Source organism: Cyprinus carpio, chromosome B23 (assembly GCF_018340385.1).
Source record: "Cyprinus carpio isolate SPL01 chromosome B23, ASM1834038v1, whole genome shotgun sequence".
Taxonomy (NCBI): domain Eukaryota; kingdom Metazoa; phylum Chordata; class Actinopteri; order Cypriniformes; family Cyprinidae; genus Cyprinus; species Cyprinus carpio.
In genome coordinates, this window is record NC_056619.1 from 15,488,119 (window position 1) to 15,515,341 (window position 27,223).

The window sequence follows — 27,223 nt, forward strand, 5'->3', positions numbered from 1 at the left end:
TTTCTTGAGTGACAGCTACAGCAACATTCTGCCACAGCAGCTTTCACACTGTGTTGAGCATGTCCAACGCCTGGCCAAACGGGTACACACCCACCATCACACATACACACCATCTCGCTCACACACACACACATTTTCATATCCTTCTACATTTGCAAAAACAAACACCCACACACTTGAAGGAGCAAACATGCCCACATATAAACATGTGGCTTCCTTTGCACTGACACTTTGCAGACAGTGCACAGAAACACCTTTGACATAGTCACCCTCCACTCGCCTGACATTGTAATACAAAGTTGAAAAAATTATCATTCATCTCATTGAGTTTTTTGTTTGTTTGTTTTCCCATTATTTATATTTTCAGAGCAGAGACATTTACACCCAATTACAGGATGGACTTCTGAAGGTTACCACAGAACTTCATACGGTGAGCTTAACCCCACATTCCTCTCAGCAAACCACATTTTTCTTTCAGAAACAATTTTTACTTGCATTAAATAGATTTTAAAATGTCACTGCAAACCTCATTCCTATTTTTGTTGAAAACCAGGCCTTGAAGACATATTTCCAATACTACACCGAGTTCCTTTCTGCAGAAAACAAACTAAAGGATGTAGTCAGACTGGAGGAAAAACAGAAGCAAAGTACTTCTAAAAAGATGGAAAGACAAATAGAGAAAGTATATCTCCCTTTTTAATACCTAAATATGAAATGGTTATAATTAAGATATATTTAAGGTTTAGTACAAGTTAAGCTCAATCAACTTGTGGCATAATGTTGATTATTTAAAAAAAAAAAAAAAAGCTTGGTTAGGTTATACAGTTTTTGAAAGAAGTCACTATTTCTTATACTCACTTATGCATTTAATCAAAAATAAAGTAAGAAAAACGGAATGTTGTGAAATAGTATTATTATACAATTTAAAACAATTGTTTCCTATTTTACTGTATTTTAAAGTGTAGGCTTAATTTATCCCTGTAATGGCAAAGCCACATTTTTTGCTGCCTTTACTCCAGTCTTAAGTGTCACATGATCCTTCACAAATCATTATAATATTCTGAGTTGGTGCTCAATATTTAACATTTCTTGTTATTATCAGTGTTAAAAAAAAAAAGAGTTGAAAAGTTGTTCTGCTCAATATTTTTATGGAAACTAGAATAAAACAAGAAATTACAGCCACAAATTATGAATTCATTCCCTAATTATAGTTATTTCATGCCTATGTTATTTTATTATTTTGTTGATGGTGTTTTTAAAGAACATCACAAATGTGTCAAAACTATGTTAATCAACATGGTGCCACAAAAAAAAAAAAATTGGTGACAGATTCAAAGGATGCAAGAGACACTGTTACAGTTTTTTGTTTGCATGAACGTTCTGCATCCTTCACTGTGCAGAGTGATATGGGGCAAGTGTTCGCTGCATATGATTGTCAGACAATAGATCATAGCGGTTGGTAATTGTGGTCACCTTGTGTGATTTGACTTGTGACTCACTATATGTGTGTGGATTAATGATTGTTCCAGTATCATCTGAGGTTACATCTCACCACTTTATGTGTGCACAGAGGCAAAGTAAAGTTCAGGAGATTCAGCTAAAGAGCACAAAAGCACGCAATGACTACCTCCTCAACTTAGCTGCGGCAAATGCATGCATGAACAAATATTACCTTCAGGATCTCTCCACTCTCATAGATGTGAGTTCATTACATTCAGTCTATATAACCAGATTTCAATACTGAGCAGGTTTAACCCTTGCATGCTCTCTCAGTGCTGTGACCTGGGTTACCACCAGTCCATATCCAAGGTGTTTCGTTTTTACCTGGCCAGTCGCCAATGGGCCCAGCAGAACTTGAGCGCTGGGATGAAGCAACTGGACACAACTGTGTCAGAACTGAGCCAGAACCAGGACAGAGACACTCTCATGCAGGCCAACATCTCAGCCTTTTGCCTGCCCCTCCGCTTTCAGTACCAACCCTACGAAGGCGACCAGGTACCAGGTTGATAAAATGTGTCTGTATGAGTGGGGAAATGTGTGGTTGCTTATGTATGTATCCATTTTCAGGTGGCTGAGGTGTCTGCAAAGTATGAGATGAAGGGCGAGCTGGTGACTCGCTTCCAGCAGCTGCAGTCCAGGCTGTCTTCAGTCACCACAGATGTTGAGGAGGTACACAAACCCAAAGCATCGCATGCGGCACTACTACTAAAAAATAGGATAGATGTAGGGATATTTGGAGGAATGAATGTTGTATCTTTGTGTACTCATTATAAATCTAATGAGTCTCTTTGTCTAAACATGAATATGCATACAATTTATTGCAGTCTAGCAAAATACTTCAGTCAGCTCAGTCTTCAATGTTGGATGGTATTGTCGAGGACACCTTTGCATCTACCCCAGACTTTCCTAGTTGCTCATCATCACCAGAGGGGAACAGTGATATATCAGTCAGTAAGACCTCTCAGCTGAAACGTAGAGCCAGCCTTCCGGACACTGAGATTTTGTACTTCTCGGTAATCATCCATTTTTTATAAATTACTATTATTATTATTTTTTTTTTTTTTTTTTTTTTATACTGTTGTTTTTCAAACTTTCTATTCATCAAAGAATCTAGAAACTATTATTATTATTTTTTTTTTTTTTAAATACAGTTAAATCTAGAATATAATGCATCATTGTTATACAGATATAGATATATAAATAGATATATATACAGTGGGGATCAAAACTAGAGAACTTACAATTTCCTAAATTTCAAGGTCACTGCTTAGTCCTGTTTGAAGTTTTCCTAACACAAGTAGAAGGGTCATTTTTTTAAGCATATTTCATAAATTGTATTCTGATGCACAGTACAAAAAAACTGAATTGAGATATTTGAAAAAGAACTCTGATCAAAATCAGAGAACACTTACAGATGCCTACAAGTTAATGGTGTTAATCTGGCACCTAGTGCTCTAAAGTGACTGAAAACCTGCGACAACAGGATGTCCATACGAAAGCCAAAGGGATTACCTTTTCAGCCATTGCAAGAGAAGTTGGTCATTCCAAATCTGTGATTTCTCAAATATTGCAGGTTTACAATGACACTGATTCAATCAAGTCACCCAAAAAGGCTGGTTGTCCATGTAAGACAAATGAATGAGAAGACAGCACAATACAGAGAATCTCAATGGGGAACTGGTTCAGCACTGCAGCTGGAATTGCTTGCCAGTACAGCGCTAAACAGGGTATGGCTCTGTCTTGGCATGTTTTAGAGAAGTTGGACTGAAAGTACACTCTGCAGTGATCAAGCCTCTCATCAGGAGAAAGAATCAAAAGGCTAAGCTCACCTTTGCTGAGGACCATGTTGTGTGGAGAGAGGAGAACTGGTCCAAGGTTCACGTTAGTGATGAGGGCAAGTTTAATTTATTTGGGTCTGATGGGAAACATTTTGTTCAGTGTCAAACTGGGGAAAGACTGAAGCCCACGTGCGTAAAGAAGTCAGTGAAAGGTGGAGACAGGAAGTGTCATGGTTTGGGGGGTGTTATCTGCACCAGGCATGGGCCTCTTTTTAATAGCTACATTTCACAGTGAATACATATGTTTATCAGAACCTCTTGCAGCAGCATGCAGTTCCTTCCCTGCAAGCATCGCTCAATCAGCCATGCAAGACAATACTCCTGTCACACTGCAAAAAGGGTAAAGCAGTTCCTTGAAGCTAAGAACACTGAAACAATGAAATGGCCTTATCTAAACCTGACTCAAAATCTCTGGAAAATCCTTGGTGACAAAATTATGGCTAAGAAACCCACTACAGTCACCGAACTATAAGAGACCAGAAGAAGAGCGGAGCAAGATCACACCAGAGCAATGTGAGAAAATACTTATGTCCTGCGGCCGCAGATGTGCTGAAATCATTCGAAGCCAAGGCCTCTACACTTCCTACTAATTTCTGAGAGTTGCAACTTAGTTGTAATCTTCTTTCATGCTACAGTGGTTACTGTGCTCTAATTTCACATGTTAGTGGAACAGTGGTAAACCTACAGCTAATATTCCTTCAAATTTTGAGATATGAAGAAAAACAATATTTCAGAAAAAAATTATTTAGAATATTTACAGGTTGTTCTCTAATTTTGATCTCCACTGAGAATATATATATATGTGTATGTGTGTGTGCGTGTGTGCATGTGTGCGTGTGTGCGTGTGTGTGTGTGTGTGTGTGTGACCCTGGACCACAAAACCAGTTTCAAGTTGCTGGGGTATATTTTTAGCAATAGCCAAAAATACGTTGTATGGGTCAAAATTATTCATTTTTCTTTCATGCCAAAAATCATTAGGATATTAACTAAAGATCATGTTTCATGAAGATATTTTGCAAATTTCCTACTGTAAATATATCAAAACGTAATTTTTGATTAGTAATATGCATTGCTAAGAACTTCATTTGGACAACTTTAAAGGTGATTTTCTCAATATTAAGATTTATTAATATAATATTTTTTTACACCCTCAGCTTCCAGATTTTCAAATAGTTGTATCTCGGCCAAATATGGTCATATCCTAACAAACCATACATCAATGGAAAGCTTATTTATTCAGCTCTCAGATGATGTATAAATCTCAATTTTGGAAAATTAACCCTTATGACTGGTTTTGTGGTCCAGGGTCACATATATAATATATACATACAGGAATATATATATATATATATATAATATAGTATATAATATTATTTTTATTAAAATTAAACAAACAATAATAATTTGTTTTTACAATGTTTATATATTTATATAGTCAGTAGTGGTAGTAGTATCTCTATTGCTGTTGTTGTCTGACATTTTCTATTTTATGTGACTTTATATTGCAGAAAGTCAGGGACCATCTATGTAACAGCTCTTTAATATCAAAACTGGAAGCCAAACATGACCTGCTAAAGGTTGCCATTCAGAAAGGTGGAATAATGTCTCCTATTTTTACAGAAATTGTTGTAATGAAACAAATGTCTTCAATTTTGTTCTTCTGATTCTTTTTCTTATCAGCTGAAAGTGTTGACAGTAATCATTCCAGGTAAGGAAACTAAGGCTTAAAATAGATGTGTCAAAACATTTGGCAATATTCCTACATTTTATTGGGGTAACAAGAGCAGTGATGACTATAATTAAATATTTCAATTTTTTTAGAGTATGCTCCAAAAGATCTGTGCGTCACAAAAAGAGTCACCCTGGTACCCAGATCAGCCAGAAGCTTTTCAATGGGGATCTACTATCATACATCCAAGTAAATTTCTCTGATTCAGGACGTGTTCTGGATTCACTCAAACAGTTGAAGGCAACTGACTCACTCTGTGTTTCCTCCCTATTAGGCATCGGGACAGCTCATTCCTGCAGTGGTGGAGAGCTGCATTCGGTTCATCAACCTCAATGGTAAATCTAAGTCCGTAGAAAATGCCTTTTTCTACCATTCTTTCCATCTTAATCATTGGTTTTCTAACCTATTCACTGTTTTTTCTCTTGTAGGTTTACATCATGAAGGATTGTTCAGAGTGCCAGGATCTCAGACGGAGGTGAATCAGCTGAAGGATGCGTTTGAGAAAGGTATGTGCATTGGGTGATGAAATTCTCCTCCCTTTCTCTGAGCATTAGTAATAGGCTGTGATTTGTGTATTAATTCTTAGGCGATGACCCACTCGCTGATGGGAGGTGTGACATGGACACTGTGGCTGGTGTGCTGAAACTTTATTTTAGAGGACTAGAGAAACCCCTGTTTCCTGAGGACAATTATGAGCAGCTGATGGAGTGTGGGCGTAAGAGCATTTTTACTACAATATTGTGTGCTTCTGTGTGTACTGTGTGTATGTTATCTTTCCTGTGATAAGATTTTCTCTTTAAACAGGAAGTTTGGGCAGGACATATTGCAAGGCTGTAGGCTTTAGTTTAGTTTATCTATTTAGTGCCTGCTTTAAAATCCAGCAAAATTGCTTTATGGCGTACATGACCTTTGGATTTTATGAGACTGCGATTTATTTTTAACAAATGAATGTTTATTTGGCAAGGATGCATTAAATTGATCAGAAGTGACAGTAAAGACATTTATAATGTTACAAAAGATTTCTATTTCCAATAATAACTGTATTTTTGAACTTTCTATTCATCAATGAAAAAAATCCATAAAAAGTAGAACATCTGTTTTCAACATTGATAATAAGAAAGGTTTCTTGAGCAGCAAATCAGCATATTAGAATGATTTCTGAAGTATCAGCTTTTGAAATATATATATATATTAAATTATATCAAAATAGAAAACAGTTATTTCACAATATTACTGTTTTTATTGTATATTTGTAATACATGCAGCCTTGGTGATCATAAGAATTTTTTTTTACCAACGACAAGCTTTTGGTTGCTAGTTACATAAAGTAACTTTTCAATAATTATAAATAATTCTTTGGTTTCCATACTGGAAAAAATAGAAAAATATTTTTAGATTTTTTTAAATATATATATGTGTGTGTGTGTGTGTATATTTACATATGTATCTATATATGTATATTTATATATATGTATATGTATATGTATATGTATATGTATATGTATATATATGCATGTATATATATGCGTATATATATGCATGTATATTTATATGCATGTATATATATATATAGATATATACATGCATATATATACACATATATATACATGCATATATATACATATACATATACATATATTCCTAGTAATATCGTATACTTATTTTTTATTTTAAGAATATGACTGATTTTGCCTGTATATATATGCATGTATATATATGCGTATATATATGCATGTATATTATTGATTCAGCTATGGCCTATTGGTAGTTGATTCTTCTATTAAAGAGTGACCATTTTAAATCCATATCTGCTAAAGGTTTATTTTTGTCAACTTCCAGTCGTAACAACAATGAACTAATGTTATAGAGTCTTTAACTTCACTTCCCTTACAGAAATAGATGATGAGACAAAAAAGGTATCACAGCTGAAGTGTGTCATCTCCTCATATCCGGCCTCACTCATCATTGTAATGAGATATCTTTTTGCATTCCTTCACCAGTAAGTATTATAAGGTGTTATTGAGTTTTGCCCTTTATTGATCACAAAAACCCACATCTGAATGTCTGTATGTGTGTCTAAAGTGTCTCCCAGTACAGTGACGAGAATATGATGCAGCCCTATAACCTGGCAGTGTGTTTTGGTCCCAGTCTGGTGAGGGGGCCAAACAACGGTGATGCAGCAGAGCTTCAGCGCATCAACTCACTGGTCAAGAGCATCATTATCCAACACGAGACTATCTTCCCTACCCAGAATGAATTGCCTGGGCCAGTGTATGAAAAGTGCATGACATTAGAAGACGAAGACTGGTGAGAATTAAGCTCCATCTTTGTAGTATACTGTACTACATACATACTAAGAATATGTGTTAACATAAACATGATTGTTGGTAAAGCTGCTTTGAAATGATGTGTATTATGAAAAGCGTTTAAATACAAATAAAATGAACATGACTTGATATTTCTCATGTCTACAGTGAGGCTGTGGCAGAGGAAGGAGATGGAGAATCGGAGCAATCGCAAATGAAAGAAGCAAAAGACGGTACAGTTAACATGGTTAACTTATCAATATTTGGACTAGCAGAACTTAACTAATTCGTTTTGCTCTGTTTTGATGTGCAGAGCTGCAGGGAGTAGCCTTGTTTGACTACACAGGTCGTTCTTCAGCTGAGCTGTCCTTTAAACAAGGAGACCGTCTCATCCTATACAGCAAAGCCTCCTCTGATTGGTGGAGAGGGGAGGTTAATGGGACAAAGGGTCTCATCCCATATAAATATGTCAGTGTGTCATGGTAGGTTTTCATCTCTTGGATAGCCACATTCATCAAAGAAAAATGGCAGATAAAATGCTTTTTGCAGTGCTACACTTCTTATAAGTATAATGTACAATAAATATAGGAGCACATTTTACTAAAATTCATATTGGACATTCTGTGAATGAACAACAGTAAACAAGGGGGCAGATCAGATTTTTTTTTTTCTATAATCAATGCATTTAAACACTCATTTATGTCATTTTCTTTTTGAGTTTCATAATTGTATTGGGTGTCATATAAATTAAAGGCATTTAGAGGACTTGTTGATTTAAAATACTAATAAAATGTGACTCAGGAAAAGAACACTTATCACTGTTCAGTCAATGCCACAATCAGTTACTACCAGCCGCAGTCTGGAGTGTCCTAACACTTCTCAATCCTATCCCTCTATGTTGGTTAGCGTGGATGGAGGCCAAGATCAGAAGGGGAAGGAAACTTTGAAATTCAGCAGTGGCAGACAGCAGACAGAAGAAGAGCCAAAAGCAGAGCAAAGTACACGGTAAAGCACCTCAGATTGTTTCATGAAAACTGCTGAATGTAAAGACATGAACTATAGAAACGTGGAGTTTTGTTTGTTTTTTTTTTTGTCCTAGTACAACCACATGGTAGTTATTCTTTAAAAAGCTTTATTATACAGAGTGCCAAAGTGCCATCCACTTTATCAGTGGCCTTGATTCCTTGGTTTTTCTATTCCTTTTTACCTTAGGGATTTTTAAAGTCTTTGTTAAAGCGTTATAAGCAGTGAACCAAACCAGCCAGCTGTGAGGTGAATTACAACATTACAAAGTTTGATTTAAAAAAAAAAAAAGTATTTGTAAAATCAAACAAAAAGACAAAGGTAGGTACAAGACTGTGAACTTAATGGCTTTAATGAGGGAAAGAACTACAATCCCATGAAGAATTGAGAATGACAATCCAGTTAAAAAATATTTTTATTATGTATATATAAACAATAGATATTATGTTTATTGCAAAATATGCAAATACAGTAGATAAACATTTAAGTAGTTTGAGAGTGTAGGGAGTTTGATTTATTGATTTGGCACAATTTAATTGTTTGGATTTTCTGATTGGTGGAGATTTTTTTGCAGAATCAGGGGTATTGTAGTTTTTCACCACGGATTCAGCTGTTGAATACAACTGTTTAAAAAAAAAAATTAAATAATGTATACTGGCTTAAACAAAAGCATACACCATAAATTAACAACCTCATAGCTCATAGTAGGTCATCTTTAAAGGTTTTTCATTTATTGTTAAATAAATTGTGGAGAAAATGAATGCGATTTTTACTTCTGGAACCTAATTGTTGTAATCTATTCTCTTTAGCATGTGACTTGTACTCTGTCCATATATAGCAGGAAAGAAACAAGCATGTAATCTAAGTGAACTTTATGTGAACTCCATTCTTACTTCATAATGATGATCAAAGAATAGAACTTCAGTCTTACTACATAATGATGACCAATGACTCAGTAACTAGCTACACTTAATAATTCTGTCTGTATTCTTTTTCCAGGCTCAAGGTCACAAGTGACAAAGTGGGAGTCGGGCCAAGTCATGTCACTTCTGGAAAGGTTTCATTACAAATACCCACAGGACAATATGCACAGCCAGGAAATTCTCCCGGAGCTCTGCGGAAAACATTAGAGTGTGTAATTAGACTGTTTACTTGCTATTTACACAGATTATTATCTGCAGAATAATGACAAAATCAGTAAATGTATAACTTTCACAGCCCTCAAATGAGACGTTCCACTGCCGACGGAGGAAGCGGAGAGGAATACTCAACAGAAGTGGATAAGGTCAGGACATTTAAATCTCATTTATAATCCTAATGAGTTCTCCGCCCTCCCTCTATTAAATTGTATTTTTGTCAATACTATCTTGCAGGATGTGCATCACATGATGCACTCAGTGTTTAAGGAGCTCCTCGTTCGCCAATCTTCCCCAGATCAAAACACATCTGCATCCTCAGAGATCACCTCTGTGCAAACGCCTCCAAACAAAGGATCAGGATGGAAAGGAAAGGGTTTATTTAGATCAGCTGACCATACAGACTGAAAAAAATGTTTAATTTTTTTTTTTAGAGTTTTAATTTGTGGGTTTATTTTGAGTTGCATTTTTATTTTCTTAAGACACTTTGTTGTAACAAGCAACTTTTTTTTACATTTATAATTTATAATGTGAAAACTGTGTAAGAAATTTAAAACACCACACCGCCAACCGCAAAGATATAACTAACAGTCCTGAGATATCATGACAGTCTCTTTAAACCATAAAACAAAGGTTTCCAGAAGTGTACAAAACATGTGAACACTCGATTAGCAAGTTTTCTCATAAGCAACTAACTTTAAGCTGCTTCCCACAGCCAGAGCTACTTTTCTTTGTGTATGGATATAACAACAATTTCCAGCGAAATCCATCTTGACAACTCTTAAAATATAAATCATTATTATAGATTTCTGGAAGTGTATTTGGGTGATGTAAATCCATGGTTTTAAAATCAAATCTTTTATTATTATTATTATTATTATTATTGCACTGTCCCATTGATAACATTTAGTTATTTTTATTAAAAAATGTATACTGTATTACAGCCTAAGTCTTTATTGATGCTCTCTTATGTGAATCATTTTGCGCTACCACAGTGCCCAGTGTTAATATTAAAACATGATAGATACATTTGAAACGATTTGTAAGCATTTTGATAAAAGCAGACAGTCGAAAGAAGAGAACCACCAGGCGTTCAAAACATCGTCTACAGCCTCTACGTGGTAAGGTCACATACAGCAGACAGTTGTGTTTTTCTGGGTTCATACACTTCTCTTTTTAAAGGTTCATAAAAGGAAGAGAGGGCCCTTGAAAAGTCTGGAATATATTTTATTTTACCTGGATATTTTCATGGGGGGAGGGGGGAGGGGGAGCCGGGGGAAAGGGGGGGGGGGGAGTAAATAACAGATGATTTTTAAAAAGGTCGTTTGTCACTTTTCATGTAAAAGCTAAAAGCCGATTGTAGTTCTGACTAATGAACACCTGAGGGCAGTAAGACTCTTCAAATATGAGCAACGTCGCTAGTCATAGACATCATTTGCGTTTGCTTCAAGATTTAGTAACATTAATAACTTTATAAAGTATAATTACACAAACCCAAAACATTCTTCTTTCCATAAAAACGACAGTATAATTGCCTACAAAAGGCACAAGTTACAAAACACTGGACCAGTTCATTCCACAGTAGGCTACTTTCCAAACTGTAGTCTTCATTTGACAGTTTTACATTTTTATAAACTTTAAAGGCCATTCATAACTTTTCTATAATACTACAACACTTACAGTTATTTCCAATTAACTGTAAGTGCAAACAAGACAGGCTATTAAACAGAATGCAATGTCTGGCATTCAGAACTGCTCAGTATCCAGCGGTGTGCCAGTAACATGGCCAGATGCCAGAGCGGCCTAAGGTGAACTGAACCTCAAGGTGTAAGTCATTTCATCCTTATTAGAGAGTAATGCTCAAAGCTTATGCAATACTGCAAAATAAGCAAGCGGTTCTTGCAGAAATTCTGGAAAACATTCTTATAAAAGGCTCCTAGATAAACATTTTGGAGATGAAATGGGGTACAATCTAATCTTATTTTGAGCAGCTAGGCTGATTCTATGTTGTATCCTAATGCATGATCTGATTTGGTGTGCAAATGATTTTAGCAGCAGCAGATTTAAACATCCTTACTTTATGTTTATTATCCTTTCAGTCCTCTCTCAACAATTATATACACATGCTTATGTATACCAGCTGTTTGTAATCTTGTTGTATACATGACAATAGTCTTCATTCAGGTTTTATATTACATGAAGTTCACGCTGTTATTTCCTGTTCATCACACTGTGGTTTTCTCAGCTGTGTTTTGGGATACATTTTAAACAGTTACACAGAACAGAACTAGAATAATATACTTCATAATGAAAACTGTGTGTGAGAAACTTGAATTGCTAAAATCCAAACTCAGTTTTGAAGGACTCTGCTGTCAGTAAGGTTAATATTGTTATGTTAGATTTTTTTGTTTGTTTTTCTACGAAATGAAAAAAAAAAAAGAAAGAAAGAAATTTTTTAAAATCCATCACTCCGACATGAAAATTACAGAGTGGAATTCCGGTCTTTCCTGGACTATTCTGAAACCTTAAATTCTTTGTTGCTGTTTATTGAGTGATATATTTTACTATAATAAGAAATCTGATTGATTTTCTTTATAAGTTTCATTTTATATTTGACCTTAATTACTTCTTCACTGAAGGGTCGGGCACTGCATGTCAACCTCTCAACAGACATGCTTCTTATTTATATCTCTAAAACTGCCAGAAACGACTATGAATTAGTGAATGAACCTCGGACACAGAACGCCATCCAACACTGGCAGGATTTCTGTGGCCCTCCTGAACCACAGCCATTAATAATCCCTGCAAGCTGTCTTACAAACCCTACGGGATGAGAAGAAATTATGGTTTCATTCATAGGAATGTTTCAGAGATCCAGATTTATCCCACATGACCCTGGCTTTAAGGTTTGCACTTCAAAACGGATGTACTTTTTTTTTTTTTTTTGCCACGTAAACCGTGTTTGATAAAGCTCACCCGCCAGTTCACATTAGTTTAATAATGGTCTTCATTGTGTTTCCTGTTCTCAGAGAAAACTGACCTAAAAGGATTCTATGTATAATCTGGAATCCAAATAGACATGCGTATGGTGATGTCAGAGAGATGGATACCCTTTTTAGGGCATATTTTTGGTTTTGCAAGTGAACACAGAAGGTTCCAATTACTATCTCTCCATGAAGTAAACATTTTGCTTTAGTACGAATTGTCTGTTTTTACAGGTTTTTGTAAGTTTTTACAGCACTTTTTTGTCATTATGCAAAAATTGGCAATGCATAGCTTTGCAAAAAATAAAATAAATCTAAAAAATATTACAATAATTACAGCATGTAACTGGCCAAATAAATAAGTATCAGTATACAAAACAATTGGCCCTAGCAACAGGATTACAGTATTTTAATAGGATTAATTCACCCAAGAATTTGTTGAAAATGTATTCTGCATCTGATAAAGTTCATTTCTTTATCCGAACAGATTTGAAGAAATTTAGCCATTAGATCACTACAGTGAATGGGTGCCATCAGAATGAGAGTCAAAAGAGCTGATAAAAACATCACAATAATCCATAAGCGATCAACATGACTCCGGTCCATTATTTAAAGTCTTGTGAAGTGAAAAAGCTGCACATTTGTAATAAACAAATAAAGCATGATGTTTTTAACTTAAAATTCAATTCCTCCATTCATAATCTTGCTTTCTCCACTGGAGAAAGTCGTCTTGTCTTAATCAGGAGAGAACTAAGCACGCATCAAGCAAAGCGAAAACAGTCCGAAAGAGTTATGTTTGTGGATTTTGATACAAAGGAAGTTTTATTATGGATTATGGGCTCATCTTCAAGTTCCTAATGATGGATTTGTTTGTTACACACAGCTTTTCATTTCACAAGACATTAATGGACTGGAATCATGTGGATTATTTGTGCTGTTTTTAACTCTCATTCTGATGGCACCTATTCCCTGTTAAGGGCCCACTGGTGAGCAAGTGATGAATGCTAAATGCTTCACTTGTTAATTCTAATTCTTGCTAATTCTCCAAATCTGTTCTGATACAGAAACAAATCTTCTACATCTTGCATGGCCCAAGGGTGAGTCAATTTTCAGTAAATTTTCATTTTTGGGTAAACATTTCCTTTCCTACACTTCGACTGTAGAAAAAAAAAATACTATGGAAGTCAATGGTGCTCATCAACTGTTCAGATCCCAACATTTTTCAAAATATCTTTTGTGTTCAACAGAAGAAAGAAACTCATACAGGTTTGGAACAAGTTGGGGGTGAGTAAACGATGACCGAATTTTCATTTTGAAAGTGAACTATTCCTTTCAAGAGACCCAACTTTCAACCTTGAATTTGTTTATGTGATTCTTTATTTTTTGTTTCTGGACTATATCACAAGGATTTGACAAAGACATTTTCTCTTTAAAATGCCAAATAAATATATTTAGATTATTTTTGTATTATTATTATTTTACTTATTTACATTATATCTTGTGTTTTCATTTAATCTAAGCCTTTATATATGTACAGTGTGTCAAATCAGATACTGCTACAAAAAAATAAATAAACATCAGTCCTTTCCTCTTGCTTTTAGCAACAATATTTAGCCATTCTTAAAAGAAGATAAATTTAATTGATTTGCAGGATATGCCTTTTTAGTGGTTTCCAACCAACCAGAAATTTATTTGTTCTTATTTTAAGCAAAAATACTGATTAAGAAAACAATTTTTACAGAGTATCAGATGACAGGATCTGTATACTTATACTGTACATCAGTTAAATGGAAGGCACTGTATAACCTGATGTCATTTTAATTTATCTTCCTTTACCATTTTACCATCTCATATTCATTATTAATTATTTTTATTCTCACACAACTTTAAACAAGCTTTTAAGTGCTTTATATATAATCTGACTGTTATTGAGGAACTGTTGCTGCTTTGCACACTGCTGGTGTTTCACTAAATAAAACCATTATTATTTCCTCAGCCTTATTCTCTGTGCCTCATTAAAAAAACAAATTCTTCAAAATATGTTCAGTTTTATACCTCTACCTTATGTACTGCATGTGTACAAAAGGCATTTTTCAGATATTTGTCCATTTTTAGTCCTGGATTCTTCGGTTTGACATGGATTTGAACTGTCCCCTGGATGTATTGTCCATGCATGAATCACATAATTCATGTTCTTCCTCAGTCCTTATCATGAAAGCTATGAATCTGAAGAAGACTTACGGCAGAAAGACTGATAAATGGGATGAAATAGCTGGCTGTGGGGTTAAGGCCTTGATCTCTTCTTCCTCTGCAGTTAAGACGTTTATCTCCATCTCACACACAATTGTGGCTAATACTTAGATGATATATGTGTTTAATAAATTATTTCAATTTAATTACATTTATTATGACAGTTATTACAGTGGTTGTTTCTTTTTCTTGATTGGTGAGAAAGTATAAGTCTCATACTCAAGAGGTCTATTTTTGCAAAAAAATCCTCAAATTTATGTTGTAAATTGGTCCTGTTTGGTCATTAATAAGCCACTCTTCACAGTTCACTTGGTTAAAGTGACATCATCAGATACTCTGTATAGAAGATGTGGCAATATCTCATGACAACATGTCTTCCACATGCATAGGACAGATACATCCGCATAAATCCCTGTCTCTGCTGACACTCAATTTTCATTTATTCTGTAGGGGTCAGTACTGGTTGTCCTTGGTAGTGGAGGTGTTTATGTCACTGGAGTGGTCGTGCATTGAGCTCCTGTGGGGCAGCTTTGGCCGACAGCGCAGCAGAGCGAGAAGTTCACCGGACACGCTGCTGGAAAAGGCTGTGTAGATCCATGGGTTTGTACAGGAGTTCAGACTGGCTAACAGCATCAGGATAGTGAAAGCCACTCCTGAGAATGAGGGAGGGAGGGAGGAAGAGAAAGTCAAATCAAGTTCAAGTCAGTTATTGTAGAGGTCAAGTTATTGTCCTTATTTAAGGGTTACTACTAATATAAACCACATTAGAGACAGTGACTCCTTGAGATGTGCTGATCTAAGAGAAATGTCAAAACTCGACTAAAACCGTATACTTTCGCAAATGCTCGCCAAGCTAGCAGGGAACGTTTTTAGAATTTTGGCTAATGTTCTGGCAGGGTTCTTTTAATGTTATGTTCCAGTAATATTAATTGAATGTTCATTCAAAATTATCGGGTCTTTAATAATGATACTGTAACAGATTACAGTTACATTAATTTTGTATTTAAATGATGTAATTCTGTTGCATGTACCTATACTCCCCAGCATTGTGTATACATTATTCATGGGGTGTTTTTCTGAAAATTGTGAGCCTGGGGCCACACTCAATGACTAAACATTTATACTATTTAAATTATAATATACATTTATACTATTCTCTGAATTATTGACTGAACCAGCAATACGAAATGCTGTATGATAGGAAATGCTGTATAATAATCTTAATCATCTGTCACTTTTAGCATTATTTACAGTAGTGATACACTGCCTCAAAAAACAAACAAACAAACAAACAAAACTGCTTTGCTGTCACAAGAATAAATAACATTTTAAAATATATTAAAATAGAAAACAGTTATTTCAATTTGTAATAATATTTTACAATATCAATGTTTTTACTGCATTTTACTGTACAGCATAAGAGACTTCTTTAATATTAATTTTAAATTATGTTTTAAATTTGTTTAGGAAATATTGTGATTTATGTTTTAATGGGGGGTTTTGTAATGAATGAATTTAAGTTGTAATTTAAGTTTCCATTGTTGGAAATGCATTAAGAAAATCTCTTACACTAAACAGTTTATATGCCATTCAACTGTTCAATCAATGGCAATATGTTGCCCATTTGATTGCAAGAAAACAGCTGAAACAAATCAAAAGCAGCTGGAGTAAGAGCACAGATGTGTGTGTTAGCAGCTCTCAGTGGTCTGTAGTGAGAGATATCAGCATCTGGTTAGTGATAAAAGAGCAGCAGGGGATGAAAATAGGTTATTTATTGGTGTGAAGAAATAGCCTTTAAATATGCATGTGTCTAATGGGGTGGGGGGGGTGGCATTGAGCAAGGAGAGAGATGGAGGGCATTTGCAGGACATTTCTTGTAGTAAACACCAACCTGACTCATTGCATTGATGGACTACACATTTTCTGGATAATTTGCAACCATTCCAAAGCACTTCCACAATGAGTCAGTCCTCTTGTAAAGGAATTAATAATACCCTTATTGAACAGCCAAATGTCGTCATTGAATTGTACCTCATGCTTTTTATCTCCAAAAATGGCTATGCTGTATCGTTCTTGTGAGGACTGCTTTAGTTTCTCACCTTGGTCAGGGGGGTTGGGGTCCCAGGCAGCCCACAGCTGTACAGTGAAGAAGGGTGACCAGCACAAGGTGTAGACGAGCACAATGACCAGAGTCATCCTCACTGTTTTAGACATAGCTTTCGACACACCTGTAAGAGGTGGATGGAGGGGGTAAGGTGGGAAAGAGGGGTTTGAAGAAGCATTGGAGTACTCAGCTGTGGTGTTGTAAGCATTCCTGTGAGGAACAGACTTCCCATGTAGTGTCTGGACAGCAGCAGAGTTACTCCAGAGGGTGTGAGGGTGAGTCTGAATGTGAGGCAGCACATCAGGGGATGAACTGTGAGTCTGTGGGGCCAGGTCATTGGGACTGTTGCCATCCTGACAAGATTGGTCACAACAGTCCGGCTCTGGTGCATCCTCAGAGTTGCAGGTGTGAGAATGAGACGAGTCACTGTTGGTATTCTTTCTATGAAGTTCCCTTGCTTCTCTTGTCTTTTGTGAGCGTTTTGCTCTCTCTCGGACTGTGCTGGCCCGTTTTTTGAAGAAGGGAAAGTGAAAAAAGACCAGGTTCTTCTTCATGTCAGCATAAACCACATGTTCTGATTTCAGGTAGATGTTGTCATGGATCTCTTTGAATATTCGTACCTAGAGACAAAATATATAAATAAATAATAGGGCTGTTATATAGTGAACACAGTGATACATTAAGATGAATTAAATGTGTTAAATAGGCCTATGTTAACCCATTGCTTTCCATTTTACATTGTAAAAGCTTCATTCTGTTCTGTTAGTAGTGGGGATCTTGTCGGTGACTCGAATCTTTTGAATTGGTTCACTGAAAAGATTCACTTAGATTGGTTTACTCATTCGTGTCTGCAGGTTGTTTGTTTTTGTATTGAGAGATTCACTGAATCATTCATGCAAGGTAACGTATTTGTATAAAACCATTTATTATTTATCTTTATGTCAACCTCTGGACATGCAGCCTTAACAACCAACTCGAAGAGTCAGTCAGAAGATCCTTATTCGTTCATTCGTTCGCAAACTAAATGACTTCAATGTCGAGTCTTGTTCAGATTTTAAACACTAATTCATTTGCGTTGGTTTAGTAGGTCCAACCAATTCAATTCTTCTTCAAAACCCGTGCTCGACAGGTATTTGCTTGTAAGCAAAAGACTTTTGACGAACAAGCTAGCCTAGCATGAAAACGAACAATTAATTTGCTTTCATTATTTGTTTGAAAAACATGATTAATTCTCAAGCAATAGGGCGCTACTTTATGCACGCACAACGGGTTTTAGTTCTGTATTTTCTCCAAATTTAGAACATTGAGCATCTATCAAAGAGCCAATTAACTGAATCAGGTGTGTTACATAAGGAAGATATCCATCATGTGCAGTGTTGAATCACTGTTTTCTAATCTCTAGCATTTGTTTATTTAAAAAAAAGCCTCTCTTAATGGAAATCTAGTTTATAAACCAAACCCATATGGGACCTTTAACAGAAGTAATTTAAAAGCTTTGCATGAACTGAATCACCAGTGATACTCAAGTAGCCTATGAAATATTAACTGCAAGTGAAACATCATAATTTGTACAAACATTCACAAGATGTCAAAAGCAATCTGCAGGTCAACGGCAAAAAGCAGCATTACACGTGTAGGTTCATAATGTAAGAGATTTGTTCATCATTGCAGTTTTTGTGGAGCTTTGTAGGAATTGTTTGATGTATGAATGCAGAACATTTTTTCATGTCAGTAAGACATTAGCTTGGAAAGATTACTATGCAGGTGCTTAATGGTCAGACCAGCCTTGAGAAGATTATTGCAAAATGTTTATAAAAGATTTTTTGCCAAAGACACATTGTCCATACTCAGTGGGAAGCAGTTTTAGGTTTGGTTTATGCACAGTGTACTCTTCCTGGGAACTGTATCAGCTGGTGGAAGGAAAGATCTGCACATTAGAGAATTCCTCTCCTGAAATAGAGATTTAACTGACCAAAACCCCTTGGCCAGGTCAAAGAGCATAATCTCACCAGACAAGCATTATGATGCATGTCAGGAGATCCGCCTCCTCTCAAATGATTGTCACCCCAGAATATCATGTTTTATCTCAAGAAAACAAAAGTCCTTTTTGCAGATCATCTGAGACATTTCAGTAGTACTGCAGGAATGAGTCCTTAAACATGGAAACGAGTTAGCATTTTTGCACTTCCGTTTCCATTGTCCTGAAGTAAGTGGGTTTTTTAAGTGGGTTAAATGCCTGAGTTTGGTGGTTAACACAAGCTCAGGGTGTTTCAGTGTTTTATTCTATGACACAAAATACATCAGCAGTATCCCACTTGTTGTTTTTAAAAGCTTTTATGTGTCTTCAAAAAGGCATTTGCTAACAGTTGGCTAAATGGGACAACAGAGGTTTTCGGGGACATTAAACATCACACCAAACTGTATCTACTCAGTCCACTTTCACAGCCTCGTTGTGTTTATACTCAACTCGAACTTTTTAATTAAGATTGAAAGAGTCAGAAGCTTAATGTTGATGACGTTGAAGATATGCAACCATTGTTCATATATAGCCTAACTTTTACTTCTGGTGATTGTATTTAGGCTTTAAAATTCATAAACTTTCTGTTTATTTGTGAAGATTATCTTGATGAAAGAGTGTATGTTGATCTAATATAAAAAAAACTATAGTAAATAACATGAATTATTTACTTTTAAATTGCAACCACTAGTGGTAATCCTTAACTAATGTGTTAATGTATTATGTATTTTTTTTTATAAGGTGGCAAGGAAACTGGGATTACAGACACAAGTGGAGTGTACAGACACCAGGAGTACCTGACAAACGGTGATAATAAAGGTAGGAAGCAGAAACACAGCTATAGTCATCCAGGTGACATACGCTTTTAGCCCCCAAGGCTCAGCAAATTTCCCCCAGCACTCAAACACCCCTGGAGAGACCTCTGACCTGGAGAAAATAAACACCTGTAGGGAAAACAGCATTGGGAAAATGTCAAATATTTCAGAATATTTCCTTTTGTGTTTCATGGAATAAATAGCAGCATATAGGTTTGGAATGACTTTGATGGGGAGCAATTAATGGCAGATTGCTTTTTCACAGTCAGATTTAAATACATTTGTTCATTCTATTGAAAAGGTTTTAGAAATTAAGCATTACATTATCTCCAGTAGATCCTCTGTAGTGAATGGGTGCCATCAGAATAAGATTCCAAACAGCTGATTAAAAAAAAAAAACAGTAATCCACAAGTAATTGACACGACTTCAGTCATTCAGTTATCGTCTTGTGAAGAAAAAGCAAACAAGCAATTTTATGGATTATTGGCTAAAGTTGAAATGTGTTAATGATGGATTTATTTATTACAAACACACAGCTTTTGACTGTTGGATGTTACTAAATGGACTGGAGTCTTATTGATTTTTATCAGCTTTTATCAGTTTTCACTCTCATTCTGACGGCACCCATTCACTTTCAGCAAATTTTCATTTTTGGGTGATCTGTTTCTTTAAAAATGTATATTCACTGACTCATACTTCCTAACAGTCTAAGTGTAGTAAAATGTACATTGTATTTACAACTAGTACCTGTGGCACACTGAGAACAAGGGCTAGACCCCAGGCTACCATGATGGGTGTATTCCAGCGTGAAACTGCCCCTCCTTTGTAAGCCTGCAGGGGGCAGCAAATGGCATTATGGCGGTCCACTGTCATAGCAACAATCATGTAAGAGGATGCAAACATTCCCACAATCTGCAGATATTTGACTGAGCGGCACAGCACATCTGGACCTTGAAATCTCTCTGTGATATCCCATACTAGCTGCGGGAGCACCTGCAAAACATTAGTTTTTTGTTTTTTGCTGTTGACTTGTAAGTTGAAAGATGATATTCTAATCTTTGGATTGGAGTTAAGTTCACCTGAAAAAACGCCACCACAAGATCTGCAACACACAGATTTACCATAAATAGGTGCATGGGTGCGTTGTATTTGCGCCGCCTCAGCAGAACCCACAGTACAAAACTGTTCCCTAGTGTTGTGAGAGCTAGAACCAGACCCAGAACTCCAATCTCAGCTTTAGCCAGAGATATGTCCCGCACCCTGACAGAACCGGGCATCTTAGTGGGGTTTATTGAGTTGTTTTGAGACACCAACCAGAAGTATGAGCCTCCTTTGAAAGTACTGTTGAGTCCAGTATGCTCAGAAAACGAGGAGGAGAAGTTAGGCCATGCAACGGTTGCATGGAGGGATCCTTTCCAACCTGCCTCCTCTGAGAAGGTCTCCATGCCTGCAAGAAAGAAGCATGATTGTCACAAAAATGTGAGAAAAGATGAGAATCAGCATATTGGAACAACTTCTGAAGGACCCTTGAGACAAAAAATGGCTTTGCCATCACATGAATAAATCACTTTTTAAAATATATTAAAATAGTAAACAGTTTATTTAAATTGTTATACTGGTTTGCAATATTACAGTTTTTGCTGTATTTTTGATCAAATAAATGCAACAATTGTGACTTTCAAAAACAATTAAAAATCACAATTATAATAAACTTTTGACCTTTAGTGTAACATGGCCAATGCACATTGCATTGAAACTCTCATCATTAATCTTGTTTTATGATTTGAACTCTTGCCACTCTGTTTAGCAATTTCAGACACACAAAAAGCAAGCAAACAAATCTGCTTCCTCTTCCCCTCTTCAATTCCCTATGGCTGCAGTTTTTTCCCCCAAAATGCATCGGTCAAGTCCTCTCTTTTTGTTTTCTTTTCTAAATTTTCCCTGACTTGGTATGACTCCTACTATCCTACCCAGCTTAGTCCATCACATTTGCTTCCCTTTAGTATCTCTCTCATCCACAATTGACTCAGTCCTCCTCCTTCCTCCTCCCTCTGTATTTCTGTTGCCCATTCCTTTACCCCATTCTCTACCGCTTCCTCTCTCTGTCTGTTATCAACTGCTCCTTGATCCCAATAAAATGTGGTTTATTTTCTTAACTATGCAAATAAATAGTACAAATAAAAATATAAGTTGCAAAAATTAGACTGATAGTTTGAGAAAGAATGGGCCGTAGCATGAGTAGCATGGAACGTTGGGTTAAATAAACAGAGAGGAGGTGGGGTACAGGGCATGGGACGAGAACACACAAAAGAGAAATAACTAGAAAAGGTCTTACATACCAATGCAATGAGAGTAAGAAATGCTGTGTTAAATTGAAATTGACTTATTGCAGGCATTATGCTGTTTTGTGAAACTGATGTCATCTTCCTTATCCAATGATACTTGACCCAACATATTAAAAATGGCAACTAATTATACATTTTTCGGACAAATGTATCCAAAGTGATTTATCCGGTGCTTCTTTTACAGCAGCAGCTCCCTGTTCTAAAAATGTTTGTAATTTTAATGAAAAAATAATGTAAAATATTACAGTGAAACCAGTTAACTGTTTAACTAAGTTATCTGACCAAATATGAACAAAAAAATTTTAATTTATTTATTAAATAAGATTAAACAGGATTTTATTAGATTGTACAATTAATTTGATTTTAATATGAAATTGTATATGAATATTAAATTTTTTGTAAGTGAAAAAGCCCCCTGTTCAAGTACAAACTTAGTAGTAGACACACTCACACACACATATATATATATACACACATACACACATTTCTGACAGGTTTTTATAGTGTGGAACAAAGACACAATGGTGATTCATTTCATTATGGACTGGCTAAACCTTGATACTTGCTATCTAATTCTTGTTCATTCATTTCATTATACTGGTGAAATGAATCATATATCATAGTCCTATCCCAAAACAGAGCCTATTATATTATACAGTTTCTGGCTGTCCATCACTTTTTCATGTCTTTGACTCTACATTTCCAATTGTTTCTGCATTTTGTCTCCCTTCCTTTATGTTTCTAATTCAATCCCTCACTTACTGAAAGACCATTGTTTCCCACAATCACCTCATCTTAAATCAATGAGGTTTCTTTACACTGAATGTGAGCAGTATGTATCTCTGTGTAATTATCTGGGCTTTGGTGTTAATATATACAATACTTCTTAACCTTTAGTTTTCTTAACTTTGATTGATAACAGAATATATCTTTGTGTAATTGTTTGATCAAAGCCATTTATGACACCTCATAATTAATACCCAAGAACTCTATTTAATTCTTTTTCAGCAAATATAAATTGTAAGATTGTGAAACTCTTGCTTTTTACAGAATGAGTTTTTTAAAATGCCTTTTGCTGTGGCTTTCCAGGTCCAGTCATAAATAAAAGCGAGTGTCCCTGTCACAGCAGTGTTTGAGGTCATTCTCTGAAGCAGCTGATGCATGAGCTGTTCAGTTTACCCTTGCTTTGTCATTTTCTACCTTTCCCTGAATCCCTTTCCCTCTGAGGAATCCACTAATGTGGTGCAGCCGAAATGTTGGCTTAGACTAAATATAGCTGATGATACAGAAAAAGCACTTTGCTTTTGCAAGCTGCTTTTTATGCATAATTTTTGAAAGTGTTTTAAACATGGATAGACAACAAAGGACAAATCACCTCGGGTTGCTTCAGTATTATTGGCCATGAAATATAAGTCTGGTTTATGCTATTGGAAAGGTTTCTTGAAAATGCTCATTGAAATGAAGTGTGGAGGTCAAACTAACTATTATTTGAGCATGGAATTAATATTAGGTTTGCAATGTTTGTCAAAAAAAAAAATTATATATAATTTTGTACTTTGATCAGCGTTATGATCAGTGTAATAGTAGATAATTTATAACAATGGGATTTGCATCCTTTAAATGGGACATAAAAGTTTAACGTATTTATTTTAAAAATGAGGGGGAAAAAACGATTTTGGAGGGAATCAATGTACTTTTGCACTTCAAAGAGTCTGGAATTAAAATATTTCCCATTATATTTTAATGTATTTTAAGACTTTTTTTTTTTTCATTTACACACGTGTGTCTGAGTTTTGAAAGATTAATGAAATCAGCTAACCTTTTGTTTCCCTTTTGTTTTTAGCTATTGTTTTTCCGTAAAATATAATAAGGTAGTTTTGACGTTTGACAATTTAAATGTTAAGTGAATGGAAGAGGAATTGAATTGGACTGCCGGTTGAATGCCCAGAATGTAGATTCTAATAATTGCTCAAGATGGTGAGCATCTATAAAACTGGTCAGGTTGCATAATAGTTGAGTGCGTCATTAAAAATTAAATTTCTTTCCAAAATACTTTTCATTAGTTTTGTCCTCCAATGGCTTATGCAATTACAAATTAATTTTCCAGGTCATGGAAGCCTGCCCTGTTTCATAGTATTACAGTATTCATCACCTTATTAATTTAATCAATTGCACACTAAAATATTGCGTCAGCATGTGTCCAAAACCTCCCTTTTGGATTTCAACAGCTTCTCACCCCTGATAAGAACATTAACTTCCAAATTCAAAGACCTGAAATCATCTTGAGGAACCTCCTGCACGATGAAAGTTTTCAAAAAGTTGACAGAAACCATAAGAACTATATTAATATGCCATGATAAAATAAAAATAGTACATGACCTTTGACTTCTTTATTTCTCTGTTTCATCTTCTTTTATTCTTTAATACTTAATCTCACCTTCACTGACTCAAGAGCTACACAAATGAACCAAAACAGTGATCCTCATGGCCTCTTACAGTAAAAAAAGTAAGAGACTCTTGCTTTTTGCAGAAGTCAAAACTAGAAATAGACATGCAGTTTTTGTTTTTATTGTGTTTGTGGGATTTATGTAGGTATAAACAAATATACATTCCACGTAGCATCTCAAATAATGTGAGTTAATGTATCATTAAAACAGCAAATATTTATAAAACATGTAAAATAAGTACTGAAATATATATACTGTATATTTTTTTTATATTTTAGTATATCATGTCATATTGCAATACATCAAATTCTCACAGGTATTTCATGGCGACAGCCCGTATTTTCGACAAAACAGACAACAATTATTCAGTTCAGCTTTCATGCTCAACTCAGCTCCGTCGGTACATGCTTAATACTATAATAGTAGCTTTATTCTGTTACACTAAAACACATGAATCAAATAGAAGATTTTTTTTTCTTTATTATAACAAGTTATTAACAATTCAATATAGTTCAATGTGACTTTTCTTGTTCCCTTTGAGCTCTGGAGAGAAGAAAAAAAATCAAATAACAGCCCAGCGCAGGAAAACTACAGACCTGTCAGTGTGGCATGCATATGCATTACTAACACTGAATTCTTTCTTATTCTAACATTAAATAACTTTGGAAATGGTCTTTTTTTTAGAATTACACTTTAATATTAGATACATTTTTCATATCTCAAACATACACCCTTACAACAAGATTTCTTTTTATGTTTTTATTAATTATTAATTTATTGAACTGTAAATGTAAACCTTGATTTTGTTATATGTATGCTTAATTGGGGGGAAAAATGCCAGTGGGGTAAAGGTATTCAATATAAATTACAGATATATGATCTGAAACAAGTCAATATTTTGCATTTTGCAAAACAAACTAAAAAAGAAAAAATGAATTTTTGCAGTGTAGATGCATTTTATTTAAAAAAAAAAAAAAAAACTTACTCTGTTTTCTTGAATCAGCAACGATAACCCATGTGTTTTGTGAGGAGCCGCATTCAGTTCTTCAAAGCTGCAGTTGTGGTCTGTGATGGTTAGTTGACATAAGAGCTGCTGTGCTGATGAAGATCTCACCACCCCATATGAACTTGTAAAGCTTTACTTTTGAAGCTTTCACCTAAGTTCATGTTCACAGAATTCAGAGCTTCTATTCTTTATGCATCCACTGGATAGCGGCATGCAATTTATTCCAAGAAATGTCCCGCCGTTCCTGAGACTCTACGTGTCTGAGCTTTAATTTCCCACATTATGTGAGCACCGGTGCACTGATGGTGCTGAATTTGAGCCGGGCTCAGTATAAACAACATATCTCTTACATTCTCTCACCCTCTCTCTTCCCCTCACTCCCTCCCTTCTCTCCTTTTCTCAGGTCTCATGTGTTGTTAGATGAGGGGAGGAGCCAGTAAAGCGAGGTGTTCTTATACATTCATCTCCACTGTGACACAGAGAACAGATATAGGAGAAGCTCTTTGTCACAGTTTGTGCTAGTGACACTGTTCAGACCGGTGATCTGTGTCAATATTTGCTTCCATATTTACATTAAGCTGCCCTGGGTGTGACTGCACTTCTTGGCAGTTGTTTTAGTTTGTTGGACTAATAAGATGCCAGCTTGACATTCACACAATGCACATTGTGTGTAAATTGTGAAATGCCTTTGCCTTCAGCTATTTGCAAATGATTTTCTGATTTGTATTCCCTGGGTTGGACAAAACAAGTCACAGCAAACACATTTCCATTTTGGTTGAAACTAGAGATAGTCATTAAAATGTTCTTTGATTTGATAAAATTATAAAATAACATTAAAGGGATAGTTCAGATATTTTTGATGAAATCCAAGAGTTTTCTGACCCTGCATAGACAGCAACACAACCGAAATGTTCAATGCCCAGAAAGGTAGTTAGGACATCGTTAAAATAGTCCTTGTGACATCAGTGGTTCAACCGAAGTTTTATGAAGCTACGAGAATATGTTTAATTTGTTCTTTTGTGTTTTGTTGTTTTACATAAGTTTTATGTTGTTTATTTATATTTATTTATTTAATTTAATTTGGTAATATCAGCCTTTTGATTTAAACAGGTATGTGCATGATGGCTTAGAAATATTCCCAAAGTGGTCAGTAACTCAAACTGTTGCACAGTACTTCTTCTGAACACACTGCACTCAAATACATTCTGTCTCTTGAGACTCTCCTATTGTTGTGGATTTGGACAAATATCTCGGAGGCAGAATGCATTTGCAGCACAAATCAAGCAGACATGGAGCAGGCTGCAGTCATTTCCCATCATCAGCTGATTTATTGAAGGGAACATTTCCAGGGCCCTGTTGGACAGGAATGAGGGCCAGATCAGAGCAGTTCCACATCTCAATGACCTCATATGGCTTTCTATAGATTCAGACCTTCTTCTGGGGCCAGCAATTAAAAAGACAGCTGTTTTTCTTCTAACAGAGCATTTGTTTGGCAATGAACACACAAGTGTATCATCGGCAGGCTTCTTCATAATAAAAGTGCTGAAAGACAAAAAATTTAACAAACAGTCCCTCACAAGATCAGGCGTGTGGTTTTAACATGTTTCTGCCAGAAAGAACAGATTCCCCAGCGTACAAAAATATGTTTTGCTAACATTCTCATAAAGTTATGAAATATAAATAATATATATATAAATTGTTATGCGAATGTAAGTGAGAACA

General features: G+C 35.5%; 2 protein-coding genes across 2 annotated transcripts in view; one reads left to right on the forward strand and one right to left on the reverse strand.

The window, feature by feature from the left end:
- LOC109048791 (rho GTPase-activating protein 4-like) overlaps positions 1-9,946 on the forward strand; it is a 13,847-nt gene extending 3,901 nt beyond the window's left edge. Inside the window, exons 4-24 of the mRNA XM_042750057.1 lie at positions 1-82; positions 368-430; positions 554-682; positions 1,571-1,699; positions 1,774-1,995; positions 2,068-2,169; positions 2,325-2,513; positions 4,847-4,931; positions 5,019-5,046; positions 5,160-5,256; positions 5,342-5,402; positions 5,496-5,573; positions 5,654-5,782; positions 6,961-7,066; positions 7,150-7,374; positions 7,542-7,606; positions 7,687-7,855; positions 8,280-8,378; positions 9,396-9,527; positions 9,615-9,681; positions 9,770-9,946. The exon at positions 1-82 is cut by the window's left edge and continues 81 nt beyond it. Of these exons, the coding sequence (XP_042605991.1) occupies positions 1-82; positions 368-430; positions 554-682; positions 1,571-1,699; positions 1,774-1,995; positions 2,068-2,169; positions 2,325-2,513; positions 4,847-4,931; positions 5,019-5,046; positions 5,160-5,256; positions 5,342-5,402; positions 5,496-5,573; positions 5,654-5,782; positions 6,961-7,066; positions 7,150-7,374; positions 7,542-7,606; positions 7,687-7,855; positions 8,280-8,378; positions 9,396-9,527; positions 9,615-9,681; positions 9,770-9,940 (2,428 nt within the window). The 3' untranslated portion in view covers positions 9,941-9,946. The remainder of the gene's footprint in view (positions 83-367; positions 431-553; positions 683-1,570; positions 1,700-1,773; positions 1,996-2,067; positions 2,170-2,324; positions 2,514-4,846; positions 4,932-5,018; positions 5,047-5,159; positions 5,257-5,341; positions 5,403-5,495; positions 5,574-5,653; positions 5,783-6,960; positions 7,067-7,149; positions 7,375-7,541; positions 7,607-7,686; positions 7,856-8,279; positions 8,379-9,395; positions 9,528-9,614; positions 9,682-9,769) is intronic.
- Positions 9,947-14,973: 5,027 nt separating this feature from the next.
- Positions 14,974-26,063, reverse strand: LOC109083295 (vasopressin V2 receptor-like). Its single transcript, XM_042750909.1, has 6 exons — positions 25,481-26,063; positions 20,783-21,150; positions 20,451-20,696; positions 19,685-19,831; positions 16,866-17,490; positions 14,974-15,419 (listed from the first exon to the last, which is right to left on the reverse strand). Exons 2-6 carry the CDS (start codon positions 21,146-21,148, stop codon positions 15,220-15,222), a joined length of 1,584 nt encoding a protein of 527 aa, XP_042606843.1. The 5' UTR covers positions 21,149-21,150; positions 25,481-26,063; the 3' UTR covers positions 14,974-15,219.
- Between the last annotated feature and the right edge of the window lie 1,160 nt (positions 26,064-27,223).